Source organism: Silene latifolia, chromosome 11 (assembly GCF_048544455.1).
Source record: "Silene latifolia isolate original U9 population chromosome 11, ASM4854445v1, whole genome shotgun sequence".
In the NCBI taxonomy this organism is placed as follows: Eukaryota; Viridiplantae; Streptophyta; class Magnoliopsida; order Caryophyllales; family Caryophyllaceae; genus Silene; species Silene latifolia.
The window spans coordinates 6,269,756-6,291,491 of record NC_133536.1 but is presented as its reverse complement, the minus strand read 5'-3'; the positions used below and the strand labels follow the sequence as shown (position 1 = coordinate 6,291,491).

At 38.1% G+C, this 21,736-nt stretch overlaps 2 protein-coding genes and 1 pseudogene across 3 annotated transcripts; all 3 read left to right on the top strand.

The window, feature by feature from the left end:
• The first annotated feature begins 201 nt into the window (after positions 1-201).
• On the top strand, positions 202-4,052 carry LOC141610807 (caffeic acid 3-O-methyltransferase-like; annotated as a pseudogene).
• A 1,561-nt stretch (positions 4,053-5,613) lies between these two features.
• LOC141610811 (uncharacterized) lies at positions 5,614-9,236 on the top strand. 2 transcript variants are annotated; one of them, XM_074429073.1, is made up of 4 exons: positions 5,614-5,809; positions 7,544-8,078; positions 8,375-8,840; positions 8,950-9,236. In XM_074429073.1, the coding sequence occupies exons 2-3, from the start codon at positions 7,656-7,658 to the stop codon at positions 8,768-8,770; spliced, it is 819 nt and encodes a 272-aa protein (XP_074285174.1). In that variant the 5' UTR covers positions 5,614-5,809; positions 7,544-7,655; the 3' UTR covers positions 8,771-8,840; positions 8,950-9,236. The 2 variants fall into 2 exon arrangements, with proteins under 2 accessions (XP_074285174.1, XP_074285175.1); XM_074429074.1 differs by having other exon boundaries at positions 5,649-5,809; positions 7,520-8,078.
• Positions 9,237-9,300: 64 nt separating this feature from the next.
• Positions 9,301-14,681, top strand: LOC141610806 (caffeic acid 3-O-methyltransferase-like). Its single transcript, XM_074429068.1, has 4 exons — positions 9,301-12,059; positions 12,387-12,697; positions 13,303-13,367; positions 14,182-14,681. The coding sequence occupies exons 1-4, from the start codon at positions 11,659-11,661 to the stop codon at positions 14,488-14,490; spliced, it is 1,086 nt and encodes a 361-aa protein (XP_074285169.1). The 5' UTR covers positions 9,301-11,658; the 3' UTR covers positions 14,491-14,681.
• Positions 14,682-21,736: the final 7,055 nt, after the last annotated feature.

The window sequence follows — 21,736 nt, the reverse complement described above, 5'->3', positions numbered from 1 at the left end:
TTTTCATCACATGCATTTATGGGAAGGTTATGTATTAAGAACCCTTGTTAACGAATTCAATCAAGTCAGTATTATACAGCTGGTAAACCATTCCTAAGTACATCTCTAGTTATTGCTAGAGGCACTTAATTTCATTTTTCAACATGTACATGCTGAAGAACGGTGGTTATTATTTGTTAGAAAAAGTGGAGACTCATATTACCGTAATTGGTATTATTTACGGTAACATCATTATTTCTCTTAGATTGTTATTTAATTAACGTCTTTATATTGTTTTATGTATGCAGCATGATTTTTATTTGACCGGTATTGAATGGTAAAATTTGATCTACTTGATAGGTCTGTAAAAACGCTTGAACTTGAGACTTTTGGTTACACTAGTGACTTGCATAAACTAAATAGAGTGTCAAACTCCCATCCGTCTTGATCATTTATCTGCATTCACTTGTGACCCAAACACGAAAGTAACGTGATGTATGTTAATTTTACTCTTTGCTCTTGTTCACCCACCAATCGAGCAACCCCCTTCTCACTTCCCCTTGCCTAAAGTGCTATGCTTTTGCCTTTCCCACATCTTATTTTCATACCTTGAAAGCTGTGAAGAAACCCAAAGTTTCACATGTGAGGGTTGTCCCACATTGATAAAAGAGGAGAAGAATTACCACTTTATAAGGCAAGGGGCTACTCCCCCTATTGCCAATTGGTTTTAGAGTGGAACCCTCTCGGGCCTACGTTGTGGACTCTTTCTCTTCCGTTTGGGTGCCCAGGCCCGTTATTGAATTTAACAAAAGCGTCTCTCTCTATCTCTCTCTATATATAGCCTAAAAAGTCTTGAATATTTCTCAAGGGTTTGTGTTTTATAACCAGCTGCAAAAAATCAATATTTTTTCTATATAAAAAATGGAGTCATATTGGAACTTAGGGAAAGAGGAGGAAGAAATAGCAGCCTCATTTGCCTTTTCTTTAGCTAGTGATTTTACAAGATTGGAGGTGCTAATTGTAGTTATTGATCTTCAAGTGTTTGAGATCATTAAGGAACATGGGCCTGGAGCTTGTTTGTCGGCAGCCGAGATTGCTGCCAAGCTGCCCACCACTAACATAGAGGCTGCCCAGTCTTAGCTCAGCCGCATGCTTGACATCTTGGTCAGCAATTCTATCCTCACCGTCTCCTTAGGCACAGTTGAGAAGCGTTATGGGCTTGCGCCTGTCTGTAAATTCCTCATGCCGAATGAGGATGGTGTTTCTTTTACCCCTTTGATGGATACTACCATTCGCAGTAGTGTGCATCGCAGCTTGTAAGCAATTTATTATACTCTTCCCATCATGTAAAACATGATTCTTGATGGAAATACCCAGAAATTCTACAAAGTGTACATAGTTAACTTGGTAGTCATAAGATGTCAACTTCGACCAATGTTAATAATATGTTATCCAGCAATAATTCACTTTTTAAAACATTTTTGGTGATTATGTTAAAACCAATTTTCATAAACAATTAAAAAAAGTGATAATTTGAGCTCGGCTTTCTATTCTAATTAGTTCTACATGATAAGAACAGAGATTAGGGAAAAGGTAAAGGAAGACCGAGTGTTGGGCTTGCCTTACTTTACGGCTTCGAGTGTTGGGCCGTGAAGCATTGTCACATTCAAAAGATGAGTGTGGCGGAGATGCGCATGTTGAGGTGGATGTGCGGACATACAAGGAAAGATCGGTTAAGGAATGAGGTGATTGGGGAAAAGTTAAAAGTGGCGCCAATAGAGGATAAGATGATGGAAAACCGACTAAGATGGTTTGGCCATGTGAGAAGGAGACCTATGGACGCACCAGTTAGGAGGCTAGAGACTTGGAGAACAGAAAAGGTCCCTAGAGGTAGAGGAAGACCTAGACAGACATGGTTGAGAGTGATAGAGCATGATATGAGAGTTCTGGGGCTTGAGGAGAGTATGGTGACGGAGAGGGCACAATGGAGGGAAAGGATACATGTGGATTTTTAGTATTTGATGTTTTTGACATATTTAGTGTTTTTTTATTTAATTTCAAGAAATTAAATTATTTATTCTTCTCTCCTTTATTGCACTTTTTTACCAACCACTTTCTTATAGATTTTACTTGGTTCATTCCGGATCCTTAATTCTATTTCCGTTTTTAAAAATCGTTCTAATCTTTTCTCTTGATTTAAATTTTAAGTTTTTATAAAAGAAATCCGGAATTCGATTTTAAAACCCCTAAGTTTACCTTGACTTTCCATTACATTTTCGTTCTTCCCTTTTGTTTTTCATCTTCTCTTTTTTATTCGCATTTTGAGGCGTGCGTTCACCCATGGACGGTTCGAAAGGATGATTCATGTCAGCCGACCCCAAATCATTTTGGGATTAAGGCTCTGATGTTGTTGTTGTTGTTGTTGATAAGAACAGAGATTCTGTGGTATGACTGCATTACTTCTCTTATTCTTGATCATAGTTGTTCAACTCTGTTGGTGACTGTTCCTGTATAGTGGTTTTAAGCTTCAACCATTCTGACTAGAGATACTGTTTCTTGATGAGTACTTGGGAAAACCTCCGCTATTTGAAATATGCATTTCTCTTATTCTTGATCATTGGTGTTTTTGTATTGCAGCCGCTGCTTGAAAGATGCAGTTCTTGAAGGTTCAGTACCGTTCACTAAAGCATTGGGTATGTCTTATTATGAGTACTTGGAAAAACATCCTGAGTTTCAGATTCCTTTTAGCAAGGCAATGTCAGATCACTCTACACTTGTTATGCGTGGAATTCTCAAGAATTATAAAGGGTTTGAAGGTCTCTCGTCTTTGGTTGATGTGGGTGGCAACACTGGAGCTACGCTTGGCATGATTTGTTCTCAATACCCACAAATTAAAGGCATTAATTTTGATCAGCCTCACATCATTGCAGATGCACCACCATCTTATCCCGGTAAATTTGATGAGTTGATGCTTCGTAAAAAGAGGATTTTTTAAGGCGTTCAGAACTAACCTAGTCTAAATTTAGACATGATAAGTCGACTTTTTGTTTCCCCTACATTCCTTAATAAACTCACTCCTTTAGAATAACTAAACGCAAATTCTATTCATGCCTTGGTGAATGGTGGATAGTTTTTCAACTGAAAATATATCGCACATACCTTCCGAACACAAATTTCTTGTTTAAGATTGTCGACACTTATTTTAATCACATTATTTGTCTATATAGGTGTGGAACATGTAGGAGGGAGCATGTTTGTCAATATTCCCAAAGGTGATGCTATGTTCCTCAAGGTAATAATGTAAAATGGATTTCAATAAAATTACATTGTCTGATATTCCCTCCGTCTCAGTCATTTGTTTACCCTTTTCTAATTTCATTGGGACAAAGGGACTAGTTAGTACTTGACGGTTTAATTGTTAACTGGAAAAATCGTCTAATATGACGAGTTTAATTGTCGATGATTACAGTGGATTTTTCATGCCTTTACGGATGACCAGTGCATTAAGATCCTAAAGAATTGCTATGCTGCCTTACCCGAGGATCATGGCAAAGTTATAGTATGTGAATATCTTCTTCCTGGACCACATGAACCAACAACAAATATATTCGCCAAATCAGTCCTACAACTCAATACCCTTATGATGTGCTTGCAAGAAGGGAGAGAGAGGTCCAAAGTTGAATACGAGGCATTAGCATTCAAAGCCGGGTTTCAAGCCTTCCAAATTGTTTGCTCTGCTTATAATGTTTATGTGATGGAGTTCCTTAAGAAAATCTAGGCAAGCGGCTTCAAGTAAGATCGAGGTCCAAGTAGTCGTTTGATTGTCAGCGGAATAAGTAGCACTTTGCCTGAAGTGCAGACCTGTGAAGTTCATTATGCTCGGAGATTGTAGAGACTAGAGTGTACTGAAATTGTGTAATAAATGTGGATATCACATAAAATTTGTCAACTGGTTGGGTGAAAGGACTATTTTCATATATGATTATTTTCGAAAATTTGTAATATTAGTACATTGTGACAAAATATTAGACGAGGTTGAACTCAAGTCGATTTTTATAGTCATATTCAGACCGTGTATTCTGCACTACAAATCTACAAGTCTCGGACGTCCGTGATAAAATTATTTACTATTAAAATTATTTAGTATGAAACTATTATAAGCTTTGAACAAAACTGATTTATGCTATTTTTACGTAGCTTTGTTGTAATCCCTATTTTTCAGTTTGATTTTAGTGGTTAAATTTCAATTAAAATTATAACATGACAATATAATAGAGAAAAAAGGATTGTACATCAGATGTACTAACTCACATTTAAAGACTTTTGGAGTTTTTGTGTATTTTTTTTAGTTTTATAGAATTTATAAATTACATTTTAGTTTTATGATGTCATAAATCAAGTTTTTCTGAGCTTATATGTAATTTTTTTTTGAGTTAGTTACAATGCAATTTTTTGAGATTAATGTTTAAGTAAATAAACTCAAAAACTTTCTAATAAAACTCAAAAATTTTAAATTAAAACTCAAAAATTATAACATCTGATGTATTATCCATTTACTGCAATAGAATACTTGTATTCATCATTGAAAATATCTTTGCAAAGTATATATAGTTGGAGAAAATTCGAGTCAAACGGTGTCTTGGAGACTTTGCAAAGTCAAATGAAAGACTGGTTTTTGTAAGTCAAAGCAGAGTTATTATTTCTTTACATGATAACTATATCGGAAATTTTAATGTCAAAATTTCAAGAGTTATTTCTTTCCAGCTAGTCTTGCTTGTGACGGGCTAATCCCGTCACAAGCTTGTGACATCTCACAAAAAAGGAGAGGGGACAAGGTGTGACATCTCACAAAAAAGTATATTGTTAAAAAAGGGTCTGGATGAAGAAATTTTTCGTCCAGACCAAGGTCCGGACAAAGAAATTTTTCGTCCAGACCATGGTCCAGACAAAAATATTTTTCATCCAGACCCAGGTCCAGACGGAAAATATTTTCGTCCAGACGAAAAATATTTTCGTCCAGACGAAAAATATTTTCGTCCGGAAAAAAAAAAAAAAAAAAATTTAAATTTTTTTTTTTTTTTAAAAAAAAAAAAAAGTCTCCGGACGAAAATATTTTTCGTCTGGACCTGGGTCTGGACGAAAATATTTTCCGTCTGGACCTGGGTCTGGACGAAAAGTATTTTTGTCTGGACCATGGTTTGGACGAAAATTTTCTTTGTCCGGACCTTGGTCTGGACGAAAATGTTTTTCGTCCGGAATTTTTTTTTTTTTTTTTTTTTTTTGAAAAAAATAATCATTTTCTGACTTAGATTAATTTTTGGTGCGGTAATCGATAATCGCTAAGTTCTCGTTCATGTTGTTAATTACAAGTCCCGCTTTTTTTTTGAAAAACCGTCTTTTTTTTTTTTGAAAGATTTTAGTGAGACGTTAGTGAGACGGAAATTTACTTGTGTTTTAGTGAGACGGAAATTGCATTTTAGTGAGACGGAAATGGAGTTATGTTATGGAGGGCAAACTTGGAAATTTACATTAATTATCGACGATAATTAGTAAATTGTCGACGACGTATAGCAGGACCCCTCTATAATGGATCACAAATTCACAATATGTCGAGTTCATTCGTCTTATCAAATCGGGTCAATGATTGTCACCTCTCATCGGATTCATTTTCCGTTATTCTCTGAGTCATGACTCATGACTCATCCAGTCATCCTAGTGAAACAAACATAAACAGTTAAACACACAAAGGCTTCGCTTTCCATTTATTTGAATCCCTAATCCCCAATTCAATTCAATTCAATTCGATTGAACGCCATTTGTTAACGCTTAGGTATGCATTTCTACTCTCTTTTCTATCTCTTAGTCATTTCATTATGTTGTTTTTCTTAAATTGTTGCCAGTGATTTCATTTTGGTTTTTTATTTATTGAATTTGATCAATTATTACTTATTTAGGGTTTCAAATCGGCGATATGACATTATATATGATTGTTAGTGTTCTTACTCTTGAATTTCTGGATTAATCCAGTGATTCTACTACACTTCCCTCACTTGCTTTCAGTGGCGGAGTCAGGATTTGTAGTTACCGAGGGCGGAAACATTTCAAGGGAGCGAATGAATAATATGATAGAATAAACTCGATTCAGAAATTTTAAATGAAAATTATAAAATTATAAATTATAAAACTGCTTGCCTTAGGTGTGTTTGGAGGGAAAAAAAGGGAGGGAGAGTAGAGGATTTAAAATCCCTTATTTGGATAGCAAATGAGGGTGGAGGGAAATGAAGGGGGAGAGATTTGGAGGGATACAATTTCTCTCCTCCAAGCCTAATCAAAATCTCTACACAATAGGCAAGATTTGGAAGGAAATTGTATCCAAACAACCACACCCCATTCCCCCTCCCCTTCCCTTCTCTCCCTTTCCCTTCCCTCCTTCCCCCTCCCCTCCCTTTCCCTCCACTTTTGCTATCCAAACACACCCTTAGGGTTAAATGGTATAAGAATGTTACTGATAATGTTACTGATAGTGACGTTTGCTGGTTTAGGCGTAATTAAGGCCCCATTCACCTTTTTTTTAGCGGAAAATTGGAAACAAGGCGTGTTGAGTAAAATGGAGGGAGTGCTATACTTTAGCTTTTTGTTGGAAGTTTATGTCGTTAATAATGCTTCATCCATCATACACAGCAGCCGAAACCAACAGAAAGAGATTGTTTCTTATTAAATTTCAGGGGGGTTCGGTGATTTTACACCATCTTGGATATAATTTTGAAGGAAGTTCATTCATTCTCAGGGTAGTATTTGCTTTTCTGTTTTTCCAACTTTCTATGTACAGAATACTCCCTCCATCCCATTTACGTTGTCCCATCTGCTTTCTATGATTCTGTCCATTCCAAAATTGATGACCCCTTTCCATTTCTAGTGAAATAAAAAATGTCAAAATTCTTTTACTCGTATCATTCATTCTTATTTATTAATGTCACATGTAGTCTGGTATTTTCACATGTGAACTTAAGTGAAGGGATAATAATGATATTTCATTACTAAATATTAAATATTGACCTCTAGTCGTAGTATGTTGCTATGGGGTTTTGCGAGTTGGGAGCGAAATGAGAGATGTTTGATAAATGATCAGTGGCGAGTCTTGAAGAAATTTAATTTGCTGGCTTATGTTAAAATGGTTATCATATTCCTTAAGCTTTCAGAATGTTACTTCCATCAACAACAACAACAACATTACCCCAGTGCCTCAATGGCTCCCGCAAATTGCGGGGTAAGGGGAGGTCGGATGTACGCAACCTTACTCTTGTGTTAGTAACACAAAGAGGCTGTTTCCGAATGACCCGAGATGAAAATTGCTTCGAGAACTGCATCGAAGGACCACTACTTCACAAGAGAAAGAAGTGCAGCCACTTTAGTGAGCCATTTTGCTTTATTCCATAAGTTTAAAAAATGAAGATCCTTCATGATATTAATTAGGATTTTGTATCTGCTGCCACTCTTGCATCTTCAAATCCCAATTATTAAGCTGATATCATCGTTGAAGCTTCTCTATGGTCTTGTCATCTAGGACGTAATTTTTTCAAGATACATGAATGGAGGAGGAGGACGGCAGTTGCCATCATGGATGTTGAGGCATTGTACTGTTGAGAAAACGAGCAATTCGGAAGTAAAACAACAAAATGATTCAGAAGCACTGGATGACAAAACTTCTCAGACACGAAAAGTTCAGAAGAGGAAACACAACTCGGAGGTACCATTGCTTGAGAATAAATCACATGTACTTGCAAAGTGTGAAGCGAGAACAAGAGATAGAAAGTCAAGCCATCAGGAAGAAGATCAACATGACAAAAGAACCTTATTTGCTTAAGCAATGTAGACCGGGTAAAAGAAAAAGAACGAATAAGCGAGGCAATGATCAAGGATATGACTTGCCTAAGAGTGATCTGGGGGCAGATGAGGGTTCTATGAGGAAAAGGTGTCGAGGTAACTCCTCAGGGAAGAAAATAAAGAAGGCAGACGTATATATGGAGGATTCTTATGACGGAGCAGTTCCTAGTGAAGATGAGCTTACCATGGAAGATTTAGTGAGCATTGCTGAAGAGGTATGTCTTTGAGAGCACTAATTATTCTGTCAATAGCTCAAATTGTTAGTGTATCAATTTATTTGTCTGTGCATTAGCTTTTAATGATCTTTCTTTCAAGTTTACTTTCATCTTCTTTAGATATAATTAGTACCACTTGCTCGCAGAGTATTTGTATCGTTGGGCGTAAGAGGAGTTAGCCGTGCAGGATATTTGACGGTCCTATGATTTAAGTTTTCCAGTAATCGCTCATATGTTTCTTATTTGTTATTAAAGGTGTGAAATTCCTGATTAATATGTCTTGCCTTGGACTGCAGTATGTGAGTACTGATATGAAGGAGCCACAATACTTGCAATTAAATTCCAAGACGAGATCAGAGAAGGATCCCACTGCACAAAAAAAAGATATGAAACCACATACCCATAATCCACTTTCTACTAAATCTGTTTTGATGGATCCTCTATGTAGTGGAGAAAGCAGCATTTATCCGGTCAGTACTGGTGATCCTGCTCAAGACATGCTTGATTTGCTACTTGGTGGTTTTCTTAAGAAGTCGAAGGAAGCAGAAAGGAAAAATGATGCGATAACTAAGTATATAATTCTCAACCATGATGTTAGCAGAAGAAGTCGGTATGATACTGTAGGAGAAGTGGTCCCAGTAGTGAGGAAGAAAGCTAGCCTCAAAGACAAAGTGGCTATGTTGTTGGATTGAGCTGTTGAGTTTCCCAAGCATAAACATTGTCTGTAAAAGGAATTTCACAGCTCTGGTTATGGCTATTGAGGTATGCATTATGCCTCTCTTTGCTCCTTTTACTTCTGGCTGTTGACGCTTTCTGTTTTTGTTAAGAGCTAAAATACTTCTCATGTAGCATGATAGCATGATGTTATCAGGTTTTGCTATGATCGTGATTCTTGTTAAGGAGGCAACATATTAACAGACAATTTAATTAGGCCGGTTTGTTCGAGTTCTGTGGTATCTATTGTGCTGCTGCTAGTTTTCTGGTTTGTCACCCTCTTTAACCTAAATGATAGAGGGATTTGGATTGGTATATATACGCATCAGCGCTTAATCAAGAAGCTGATATCGCTGTGCGCCTGTGCCCAAAGTGTCGTAGCGGATGGAGATGAGCCGATTATATTGACTCGTAAGTCGTAACACGAATATTGAAAACACAACAGGTTAGTCACTTTAAGTAATACACTAGTACTACCTCTATCGTATTTATTTTGCTCCCATTTAACTTTGACGGTCAACTATTGAAACTACTATCTCTATATGATCATTTCTGAAAAGTTGTGACTATTGTCCATCGTGAGAGAATATTGGTCGTTGAACTTAAGTCAAATTAGGACAGTATCAACGGGATGGAGGGAGTAAACGTAATGTTTTAATTTATTTAGGGGGTTGTTTGGAAATGGAATGAGGAACCCTCATTCCAATTGTTAGTGTTTGTTATGCCAAGTCAGTCATTCCCTACAAGTCTATTTTATTCCTCTCAGGCTCTCACACACTTGGTGTAATTTTATTTTGAATTATTCAGTAATGATATTTTGGTGTTTTTTTCATGCTATAAATTTTATTACACCCCCATTCCATAAATCTTGGATCCGCCATTGGCATATGGCTCCTATACTGCTCACTGTTTGACCTCTTAGATAACTAAAATTCAAACTTGCAATTACGTCCTCCACCCCAATCATTATCATTGTTTTAAATTTGTAACGGAAATTTTAAGCAACTTGTTGAAGTTTTTTTTTTTCCTTTTCTGTCCATTTTTCTTCACATGCATTTATGGGAAGGTTAGGTATTATGAAATTCAGCCACAGCTCGCGTGAAGAACTAATGCTCTACACAACATGCATGTAAAAGTCAATTATATACGGCTGGTACTTAAATGACATTGCTACATATTTATTGCTAGAGGCACTTAATTTCATTTTTCAACATTTGCTTACTGAAGAACAGTGGTTATGATGCACTCCACACATTTCATTTCTCGTGCAAGTTTTTTTTATCAGGAGTACATGATAATAGCATGTACTATTTATTTGAGTGTTATGAATGGTAAAAATTTATCTACTTGATAGGTTCGTAAAAATGCTTGAACTTGAGACTTTTGGTTAAACTAGTGACTCTCACATAAACTCAAGAAAGTGTCAAATTCCCATGCGTCTTGGTCATTTGTTTACATTAACTTGTGACTCAAAGACGAATGTGACGTGGTGTATGTTAATTTTATTGCTCTTATTCACACCCTAACCGAGTAACCCCCGTCTCACTTTTCCTTGCCTAAAGTGTTACGATCTCGCCTTCCGTGTGCCCTATTTTCTTACCTTCAAAATGTCGCTTTTTTTTTGTATTCTCCCTCCACAGCTTTCTCTCCTCCTCGCCACTTCTTTTATTTTGTAGCTAGAGTCCAGGGCGTTTGGTATGGTGGCCAATGATGTACAAGGTAAGGGGTTGATGTTGTGAATTTGGTTGTGGGTGGAGGATGGTAAGGGACGGATATGGAGTGGTCCAAGGACGGTCGTGTGTTGATTTGAGATCGCCGTATTCAGTCGTGTGGTGGTAAGGGGTTGATGTGAGGCTGATGCGCATGTTAGACACGGTGGTTGCATGGGTATAGAAATAATGTGGAGCAATATTATTAAGAACCGACATTTGTAAAGATGACAATGAGGAGAATGTGGATGGGTGAATTCATATCCGATTATATTTGATTCATTCATATCCTATTCTTATGCCCGTTCTAATTGTTTTTATCCATCTATATTCATATATAGCTAGAAAATTTATTTTCATTTTCAACTTTAGGGTTATGAATATATAAAAATCATTACTAAAAAAATTAAAATGATCTAAAATCTATATAAATTTGGTATATCCACTACTACTACGGACTAGGGGGCTAAATATGTGATGGTTCTATCATCCATATTCCACCTTGAATTTACACGAAATTCATCATTCATAATCAATCCATTTTATATAGGGTGGATGGATATTTATAGGGTAAAGGTGTAATTGTCATCTCTAAGCACTATAGTCGTGTTATATATTAAAGATTTAATCCCTCTATCACGTATATATTGTCTTCATTTACCTAAAGGTCATGCTTGAAATATCACTGTTATTCCTTCACTTTAAAAGATGTGTATAGATACTGAAATACCCTTGCCATCATGTTAATTAATAGGGATAGCGTAGAAGTTTGCTTTTTAATTTTCAACTTACTCGATATAGGAAAAACGACAATTATTTTTGGAGTATCTACGAGAAAGATAATGAGGATCATAGGGTGGAGAATTTCTTAACCCAAAAACTGGCCTGAAAAGAAAATGTGAAGTCACTTGCGCATTGCAAAATATAAATATACATCGGTTTTTCTAACGTGTGCCCTAAGAGCACACATTAATAAGCTAAATAATACGTAAAGTAATTTACTCGGGAGTGAATACTCAATACTATAGCGAATAGACTTAATTAATGCAACTAGTTTCTTAGTGAAATAACCTTATATATATAGCTTGAAAAGCCTTGAATATTTCTCAAGAGTTTTAGTGTTTAATCCCAGCAGCAAAAAATCATATATTCTTTCTATGCAAATGGAGTCGTATTGGAACTTAGGGAATGAGGAGGAGGAAATAGCAGCCTCATTTGCCTTTTCTTTAGTTAGTGATTTTACATGTTCGGAGGTGCTAAAAGTAGTTATTGATCTTCAAGTGTTTGAGATCATTAAGGAACATGGGCCTGGAGCTTGTTTGTCAGCAGCCGAGATTGCCGCCAAGCTGCCCACCACTAACATAGAGGCTGCCCAGTCTTACCTCAGCCGCATGCTTGACATCTTGGTCAGCAACTCTATCCTCACCCTCTCCTTAGGCACAGTTGAGAAGCGTTATGGGCTTGCACCTGTCTGTAAATTCTTCATGCCGAATGAGGATGGTGTTTCTTTTACCCCTTTCATGGATACTGCCTTTCGTAATAGTGTGAAAGACGGCTTGTAAGCAACTTATATACTCTTCCCGTCATGTAAAACATGACCCTTGATGGAAATACCCAGAAATTCTCCATGAAGTTTGCATTTTTTGTGATAATATGAAAACTAATTTTCATAAACAATTAGAAAAAGTGATAATCTGAGCTTGACTTGCTATTCTAATTAGTTCTACATGATAAGAACAGAGATTCTATGGAATGACTGCATTACTTCCCTTATTCTTGATCATAATTGTTTTAACTCTATTGCTTTATAATGGTTTTAAGCTACAGTCATTGTTGACTAGAGATGCTTTTTCATCATGACGAGCCAGGTGTTTTTATTTTGCAGCCGCACCTTGAAATATGCAGTTCTTGAAGGATCAGTACCGTTCACAAAAGCATTTGGTATGCCTTACTACGAGTACTTGGAAAAACATCCTGACATTCAGATTGCTTTTAGTAAGGCAATGTCAGATCACTCTACACTTGTTATGCGTGGAATTCTCAAGAATTATAAAGGGTTCGAAGGGCTCCCATCTCTGGTCGATGTGGGTGGCAACACTGGAACTACGCTTGGCATGATTTGCTCTCAATACCCACAAATTAAAGGCATTAATTTTGATCAGCCTCACATCATTGCAGATGCGCCATCTTATCCTGGTAAATTTGATGTATTAAATTATTTATATTTCGAATGGCAAAAACTTTGGTCAGTTGGTGCTTCCAGAAAAAGAGATGAGTTATGTTTATCCATAGGCTCATATCGAGTCTTAACAACAATAAAATATTATTATTTTATCCTAACGAATCAACTCAGACTCTTTTATTTCTTCCGCTTTATCCCTTAGACCCATCAAAATTGTAAACGAAATTATATAGGACTTATCAAACCTACTTTATACACAAACAAAACACTATTTCCAAGACCAACTTAAGACTTGAGAAAAGAGACTCCACTTTATCCCAATTCTGAGCTTGAGACTTGGAAAAATCTGATCTAAGATTTAACTTCAGACTATGGATAATTTTAAGAACTAACCTTCTAAGGTTTTAATTTGGACATGACAATTTGACTTTTTGTTTCCCTACATTCCTTAAAAAAAAAACCCCTCCTATAGAATAATTAAACGCAAATTCTATCCATGCATGGTTGGATAGTTTTTCAACTGGAAATTTATTGCACATACCTTCCGAAACACAAATTTTTTGTATAAGATTGTCGACACCTATTTTATCACATTATTTGTGTTTGTGTATATATATAGGTGTGGAACATGTAGCAGGGAGCATGTTTGTCAATATTCCCAAAGGTGATGCTATGTTCCTCAAGGTAAGAATGTTAGATGGAGTTCAATAAAATTACGTTACCTGATTGTTAGACTATCTTTATCCACAAATTCTCATTGAAGACATGACATATCCGTCACAAGCTGAAGACGGATACCATTTTACCTCACAATGTACCCACTTTTTCTCTCTCTGCAACACTATTCATGTGGTCCCATTTCTCCACTAATCCATTTTGTTACCATTTTATCTCACAAAATATCCGTCACAAATGGTAACCCGTCACAAGGGAGACCAATTGATCTTTATCTCCATACCCAAGTTAGATCTGAGGACGAGACCCATGCAAGTCTAAGGACAAAATTAGGGATAAAGTGCTTTTACTATTGCAAAGACTTATGAATAGTAAAATGTGAGTGGTGAAGTGGTCCCATATAATATTGTACTCCGTAAATATATTTTTCATGAGTTTGAGCAAGTGTCTGGTGATAATGTGAAAAATATGAGAGTCTGAATTGAGTCTTAGAAATTAATTGTAATTTCTCAAGACCCATATCCATATTTCCAATGGAGCCAAAGACTCATTACTCTTTGGTTCTAGATTACGATGGAATAAATCAAAATGGGTCACTAAAGTGTTCGTGCTTCTTTCTTTTGTGAAATAGTAGTCCTTTGATGCAGTTTTCGTCTTAGGTCATTCGGAAACAGTCTCTTTGTGTTGCCAACACAAGGTTAATGTTGTTATCCTCAGACCCGTTTTTAAGTCTGTGGACAAATATAGCCTTAGCACTTGGCGGATTAATAGTTAAATGGAAAATTCGTCTAATACGTTGAATTTAATTGTTTGATGATTACAGTGGATCTTTCATGCTTTTACTGATGACCAATGCATTAAGATTCTAAAGAATTGCTATGCTGCCTTGCCTGAGGATCATGGCAAAGTTATAGTATGTGAATATCTTCTTCCTGGCCCACATGAACCAACAACTAATGTATTTGCTAAGTCAGTCCTACAGCTCAATACCATTATGATGTGCATGCAAGAAGGGAAAGAGAGGTCCAAAGTCGAATACGAGGCATTAGCATTCAAAGCCGGGTTTCAATCCTTCCAGGTTGTTTGTTCTGCTTATAATGTTCATGTGATGGAGTTCCTAAAGAAAATTTAGGCAGGCGGCTTTAAGTGAGATCGAGGTCCAAATTTTCTTTGGATCGCCATTTGAATAAATAGCACTCTTGACTGAATTGGAGACTTGTGATTCTGTCATTTTATGAAGTTCATTATGCTCTGAGAGATGTAGTCTTTGTAGAGAGTACTGAAATTGTTTGGTTCGTAATTATAAGAAACTGAGTTTATTTCCTTGATAATCTCCATTATTATGCACCTTTGGTATTGCTTGTCTACTCTCTTCTTTCCTTGATAATCTCCTTAGTTTATTTTTTGTGCTCAAAGTTTAAACACAAAAGACGGGAGTATACGGTTCAAGTACCATACCACTTGCATAGATAAGACAAAAATAAAATGCTATATTAGCAAAGACTTAGGAGATATGTAGACATCTCGGAAAACCAATTTGGATTTATGCCCGGGAGATCGACTATGGATGCGATTTTTATCATGAGACAGTTGATGGAATATCATCGGGACAAGAAGAAGGATTTGCATATGGTTTTTATTGACTTGGAAAAGGCATATGATAGGGTATCAAGAGAAGTACTTTGGTGGGCTTTGGCGAGAAAGGGTGTGTCGCGAAAATATATTGACCTCATAAAGGACATGTATGAGGGGGCTAGTGCAAGTGTTCGCACTAATGTTGGGAGAACGGAAGAATTTCCTATTACCATTGGGGTGCATCAAGGTTCCGCACTTAGTCCTTTTCTCTTTGCTATAGTTATGGATGAGTTGACAAGGGATATTCAGGACGACATCCCTTGGTGTATGATGTTTGCTGATGATATTGTGTTGATTGATGAGACAAAAGAGGGGGTGGAGAGAAAGTTGGAATTGTGGAGGCGAACTTTAGAGACTCGTGGGTTCAGTGAGTGAAGTAAAGACCGAGTATTTGAGGTGTCGGTTCACTAAGGTGGCGGGGTTGAGATCGACAGAGGCGGGGAGTATTATTTTCGATGGGAATGTTGTTGAGGTTGGATTTCTTGGATATCTTGGATCTATTATTCAAAAAGATGGGGAGTTAGACGGAGATGTGGCTCACAAATTAAAGCGGGATGGTTGAAATGGAAGAGTGCTTCGGGGTTTCTATGCGATAAAGATATGCCCCAAAGATTAAAGGGAAAATTTTATCGCACGGCAATTAGGCTCGCTTCTACTTTACGACTCCGAGTGTTGGCGTGAAACATTGTCACATTCAAAAGATGAGTGTGGCGGAGATGCGCATGTTGAGGTGGATGTGCGGACATACAAGGAAAGATCGGTTAAGGAATGAGGTGATTAGGGAAAAGGTAAAAGTGGCGCCAATAGAAGACAAGATGATGGAAAACCGACTAAGATGGTTTGGCCATGTGAGAAGGAGACCTATGGACGCACCAGTTAGGAGGCTGGAGACTTGGAGAACAGAAAAGGTCCCTAGAGGCAGAGGAAGACCGAGACAGACATGGTTGAGAGTGATAGAGCACGATATGAGAGTTCTGGGGCTTGAGGAGAGTATGGTGACAGAGAGGGCACAATGGAGGGAAATGATACATGTGGATTTTTAGTATTTGATATTTTTTTGACAGACTTAGTGTTTTTTTATTTATTTGATTTAAAGAAATTAATTTATTTATTTTTCTCTCCTTTATTACACACTTTTTCAACAACCACTTTCTTATAGATTTTACCTGGTTCATTCCGGATCCTTAACTCTATTTCGGTTTTTAAAAATCGTTTTAATCTTTTCTCTCGATTTAAATTTTAAGTTTTTATAAAAGAAAGACGGAATTCGATTTTAAAACCCCTTAGTTCACCTTGACTTTACATTACATTTTCGTTCTCCCTTTTTGTTTTTCATCTTCCCTTTTTATTCGCATTTTGAGGCGTGCGTTCACCCATGGACGGTTCGAAAGGATGATTCATGTCAGCCGACCCCAAATCATTTTGGGATTAAGGCTCTGATGTTGTTGTATTAGCAAAAACTCGTCTTATCTATGCAAGTGGTATGCTACTTGACCCGTTTAATCTTAAGACGGATATATCCATCTTGTGAGAGACTTTTACTTCTACCATTTTACTTCGTTGACCCGTAACTGACCCAACCCGAAACGATCCACCCCAAAAATGACCCGACAAAACATAACTCTAATTATGACTAATTTGATATAAAGAAATAATTATCAAAATTAAACTAAAAATAAGCAATAATTATTGTACTTTTTTCCTCGCTTAATCATTGACCCAAAAATGAACTGAGCCAGCATTAACCCGACCCGTTTGACCCGAATATACCTGAAAAACACTCGAAACAACCCGACCCCACCCGAACTATAATATGCAATTGGTCTTGCTTCAGACAGCCATTTTGGTCTGAAATAATAAGACGAGATTTTGTAACCATTTTACAACCATATGTGACCACTGTTGAAAAACAAGTTACCATAAGTTGTGATAATGGTCATACCATTATAGTTACATTTAACCATTAATGGTCATACCATTGTAGTTACATTTAACCATAAAATGATCACATATGTCCGTCTGAAAATTCGGCCGAAAAATGGCGGTCTTAAACAAGACGTAGCCGAACTGACCCAACTCAAATTGACTTGACCAAACCCAACCCGATTGACCCGTTTGCCAAGGCAATGGGTAGGGTCTGGGTCGGGTCCACCCGGGCCCGAGATTTTCCCTTTGGACCCGTACCCGACCCAGACCCGCAAGGGTCTAAAATTTGAGGACCCATACCCGGACCCTATGGATAAGGGTCGGGTCTGGGTCTACCCGCGGGTCCGAGTTTCAGCCACTTTAATAGTAGGATTAACAGTTATGGGGTCTATAATATTAAAAAAAAAATCATACTAATTTAACATTATGAGTTTATTAATCTCTATTGTACACTACCAAATCCAATATACATACCAAAGAGATTAAGAAAAACAAAGAAGACCTAAATTAATTTTACCTCCAAATACATGTGAAAGAATCAAACTCGAAACCCTAAAATCAATACCGTACTTGATAGCCGTCTCCATCTGACCATCGTTGGCTGCCATTAATGGTGGTTGTCGGTCGCCGCCTATTAGAGAGGTGGTTGCCAGTCGCGTATCCGTGATGTGGTGGTGGTTTCCCTTGTGTCAGTGGTGGTCTGGTGGAGTGGTGGTATTGTCAGAAGAGTTTGGTTGGGTTTTATCACTTTATGGGATGAGGCAAGAGAAAGAGACTTTAGTTGCTTTGGTTTCTACGGTCTGCCAATATGAATTCAGAAAAGTTGTGATTTTTTTTTTTTTTATTAATAAAGGATCGAGTATGGGTCTCATAACTTAGACCAGGACCTGAACCCGAAATTTTTTCTTAAGACCCATACCCGGCCCATACCCATTGGGTCTGAAAAAATGAGACCCATACCCGACCCAGTAGGTAGAGATGGCAATCCGGGCCGGGCTAAGGCGGACGGCACGGGCACGACACGACACAGATGAAGAATACTGACGGCACGGGCACGACAGGAACGGGTTGGAGGCGGGCCGCGACTGCGTTTTTTTGGGAATTCCCGTGCGCAGGCACGGCACGACCCAAGCACGGAGGGTCCGACACGAACCAGGCACGGCGGGCCTAGCACGGCACAGCCCGAGATTTGGCCCATTTCTTAATTATTTAATTAAATTCCTTTTTTTAATATCGTCTTTTAATTATTTAATTAAATCTAGTACATTAAAAATACAAGTAATCAACTTATCAATATATCAATTACATTAACATTTAATAAAATATATATTTAAATCATTAATATTCATCATTTACATAAATAAAAAAGTATTTAGAAAAAAAATACTAAGGTTATTGGGCCGGCCCACGTGCCAGGCACGATTAGCCCATGGGCCAGGCACGACACGAGCACGAAACTGGGCGTGCTAGGAGCGGGCCGCGGCGGGGTTTGGGTGAGTGGGCCAGGCACGGCACGGCACGGCCAGCCCAATATCCGTGCCTGGGCCGTGCCATTTTTTGTGGAAGGCACGAGCCGGCCCAATGCCATCACTACCAGTAGGGTCCGATCCTCAGGGTCTGGGTCGGGCTGCCATCCCTAGCCATGACTACTCAATTCACGACTGAAGAAAAACACAAAAAATCTCCGTTTTCGATTTATTTGAATCCCTAATTCATTTCAATTCAATTGAACGCCATTCGTTCTCGTTCAGGTTTGCATCTCTACTCTATTTTCTATCTCTCAGTCATTTCATTATGTGATTTTTTTTTTAAAATTGTTGACAATAATTTCATTTTGGATTGTTTCTTATTGAATTTGCTCAATTATTACTTATTTAGGGTTTTAAATTGGTGATTTGATATTAATTATATGATTGTTAATGTTTTTACTCGTGAATTTCTGAATTAATTCCGTGATTCTACAACCCTTCCCTCACTTGCTTTCAGTCGCGTAGTCAGGATTTGTAGTTACCAGGGGTGAATGAGTAATATGATGGGAGTAAACTCGGAAAAATTCGGAAATTTTGATTAAAAATTACTTGTATAAAATTTCCATCGTCGGGGAGACTAGAGCGAGCGCCCCTGCTAGCCCGTTGACTCCGCCACTGGTTGCCTTACGGTTAAATGGTATAAGAATGTTACTAATGATGTACTATAGTTTAGTTTCTTACGGAGTTGGCAAATAGAAGTTAAGCGAGATTTGCTGTTTTAGGCGTAATTGAAGCCCCGTTCACCTTATTGAGTGAGGGGAATGCCGGAATATTGGAAACGAGGCATTTTGAGTAAAATAGAGGGAATATTATACGTTAGCTTTCATCAAAGTTAATGAGCTATTTGTGAAGATGTTGGAAATATGTTTCAGATTGTGTTCCATACTCCATGGTTCGTTTATTTTTGAGAGGGTTGTCAAAATGATCGGTCTTGTTTGCCCCATGTAAGCTGGCTTCTCTCCTCGATAACTATTTTTTTTATCTTGTTCTGTTATACTCTTTTAGATAAGAGTAATCTTTTGTTATCAGGATAGATCAAAGTACTAATAGAGGAGAGAGTTTACGCCAACATGTAAAGTAATGCTAGAGACTAATTAGTCTGGAAAAGAAGTTTACAGACTTTACACCAACTTCCTCAGTAAATTTTATTTTCATTCGGCAGTAGTTCTTTTTCACCATGGAGATTCCGTAACGAGTTCCTTTTCACCATTGATGTATTTGTTGGGAAATTTACGCCAAATTTCCCACACGCAACGGAAGCACAATCGACAATATAAAACCAAAAGTAGATAACCGTAAACAACAATAAGACGAGACAGAATATAGGGTAAATACCAGGCAAAACCCTCCAAACCGGAGGTAAACCCACATCAATCGAAAGCAATCCACTATAATAATAGTACAAAGATAAATCGTCGTCCCGAATAATACACCAATTCGGAACCCACAATGATTTAGGAAAAACCAAATCTAAACCCTAGAACAATTGACAAATTCCACCAATGATCAGAAAGACGGCAGATTAGATTAAACCACCTAAATAATGTGCCAAATCAGATATCAAGACCGTAACAAACTATATCTTCGACTCGATTAACTGAACCCGAGATAAGAATCTCGACCACAAAATCACCTTGCTCCTGCCACCCAACCACACACTAACCCAAGACAAGAACCGTCTTGTGTCAAACCGTGTGTGAGAAGACCCAAGAAATACAGACCGTTTCTTGTTGAGAAGATGTGGCACCAATTTGAGCGCACGCTCAAATCAACCTGCAAAGTATTGGCTTTTTGTGTTGTGTAGAACACTCTTCGTGTATATACTGCCAAAACAAGGGATTTCCCTTTTATCAAATTTCCAGCCAACATAATTGGCTTCTTTGGTCAACCCGTGGGACCAAGCCCACTAAACAAACCAGCAACCTAATTTGATTTCCGTAAAGTTCTAATGTGAACTTTTACACATAACTTGGGCTGGACAATTTAAGTGGGTCACGACCCAACAAATCTCCCCCTCCAGCCCAAGGGAAACCGAGGAATCAACCATTGGCCTACCGTACTTACCAGCTGCACACCCGAGTTAGTAACCTCACCCTAACTCACAACCACGGCCAATGCACCGTGTACAGCCGTACCAAGTTAGTAGCATCACTCGAATTTGGAGAGGAGCCTCTCCCCCTCATTCTTACCAACCTTGCCCCCGTCTGCAACCTGGAAACTAACATGTCGACGCCTTTCGTTTTTCCAGCCAACATGTGAGCTCTTGAGACGGTATAACCCACGATGCAACTCCCCTTCATAAGGACCATTGAACCCTTAGTCACCTTCACCACTCCCCCATGAGCTTTGAACCCATAACCTTGAGAGTCTAATTGACTAAGTGAAATTAGATTCCGTCTCAACTTTGGAGCATAAGCAACCCGATCCAAAGTGTTCACCACCCCATTAGAAGTCTTGAATTTCACCACCCCAATACCCATGACATCCACCGTTGAATTATCCGCCAAACTCAACTTCTTAGTCACACCCAATTGGAGCTCTTCAAAACATTCTTTCCGGAAGCAAACATGATTGACACAACCCGAATCTAAAATCCATTCCTCCTTAGAAGAAGCATCGTGCCTATTTGAGACCGCAAGTAATTCATCACCATCGGTTAAGAAGCAGCTACTACTCCCTTCACTTCCTTCACCGACAACCAAGTTGGTGTCACTCTTGCCTTTCCCGCTTTTATTAGGACAAAACCTCCTAATATGCCCAAGTTCACCACACTTGTAACATTTCACATCCTTGCTTGTAGAAGCATTCCTGGATTGAGACCGGCCATGCTTTGACCCATCACCCTTTGTTTAATGATCGACCTCTCCCACCATGAGCAACGGCGGTAGTATCTCCACCGCCACTTTGCACCCCTGACCTTGTCCTTCTTCCTCGCATCAAAAGACAATAGAGCTGCTTGTGCTTGATCCATAGTAATGGTATCCTTCCCGCACAAGATAGTATCCACATAATTTTCATATGTATCCGGGAGAGAGTTAAGGAGTAACAATGCTTTGTCTTCCTCCTCCAACTTTACCTCGATTTTATTCAACTCATCTAAGAGTCCATTAAACATGTTCATATGCCCAATGAGATTTCCATCCTCATCCATCCTCAACCGATACAACCGCCGCTTCAAAAGCAACTTATTGGTCAAGCTTTTAGCCATATACAACTTTTCCAATTTTTCCCATATCGCCGATGGAGAGTCTTCATCAAGAACGCAATTAATGACTGAATCTGAAATAC

Bases quoted from the DNA above. Each gene is read 5' to 3' on its own strand.
- LOC141610811 (XM_074429073.1), top strand. From the start codon at position 7,656: ATGATTCAGAAGCACTGGATGACAAAACTTCTCAGACACGAAAAGTTC. The intron at 8,079-8,374 runs GTATGTCTTTGA...CTTGGACTGCAG, and splicing joins TAGTGAGCATTGCTGAAGAG to TATGTGAGTACTGATATGAA.
- LOC141610806 (XM_074429068.1), top strand. From the start codon at position 11,659: ATGCAAATGGAGTCGTATTGGAACTTAGGGAATGAGGAGGAGGAAATA. The intron at 12,698-13,302 runs GTAAATTTGATG...GTATATATATAG, and splicing joins AGATGCGCCATCTTATCCTG to GTGTGGAACATGTAGCAGGG. The intron at 13,368-14,181 runs GTAAGAATGTTA...TGATGATTACAG, and splicing joins GTGATGCTATGTTCCTCAAG to TGGATCTTTCATGCTTTTAC.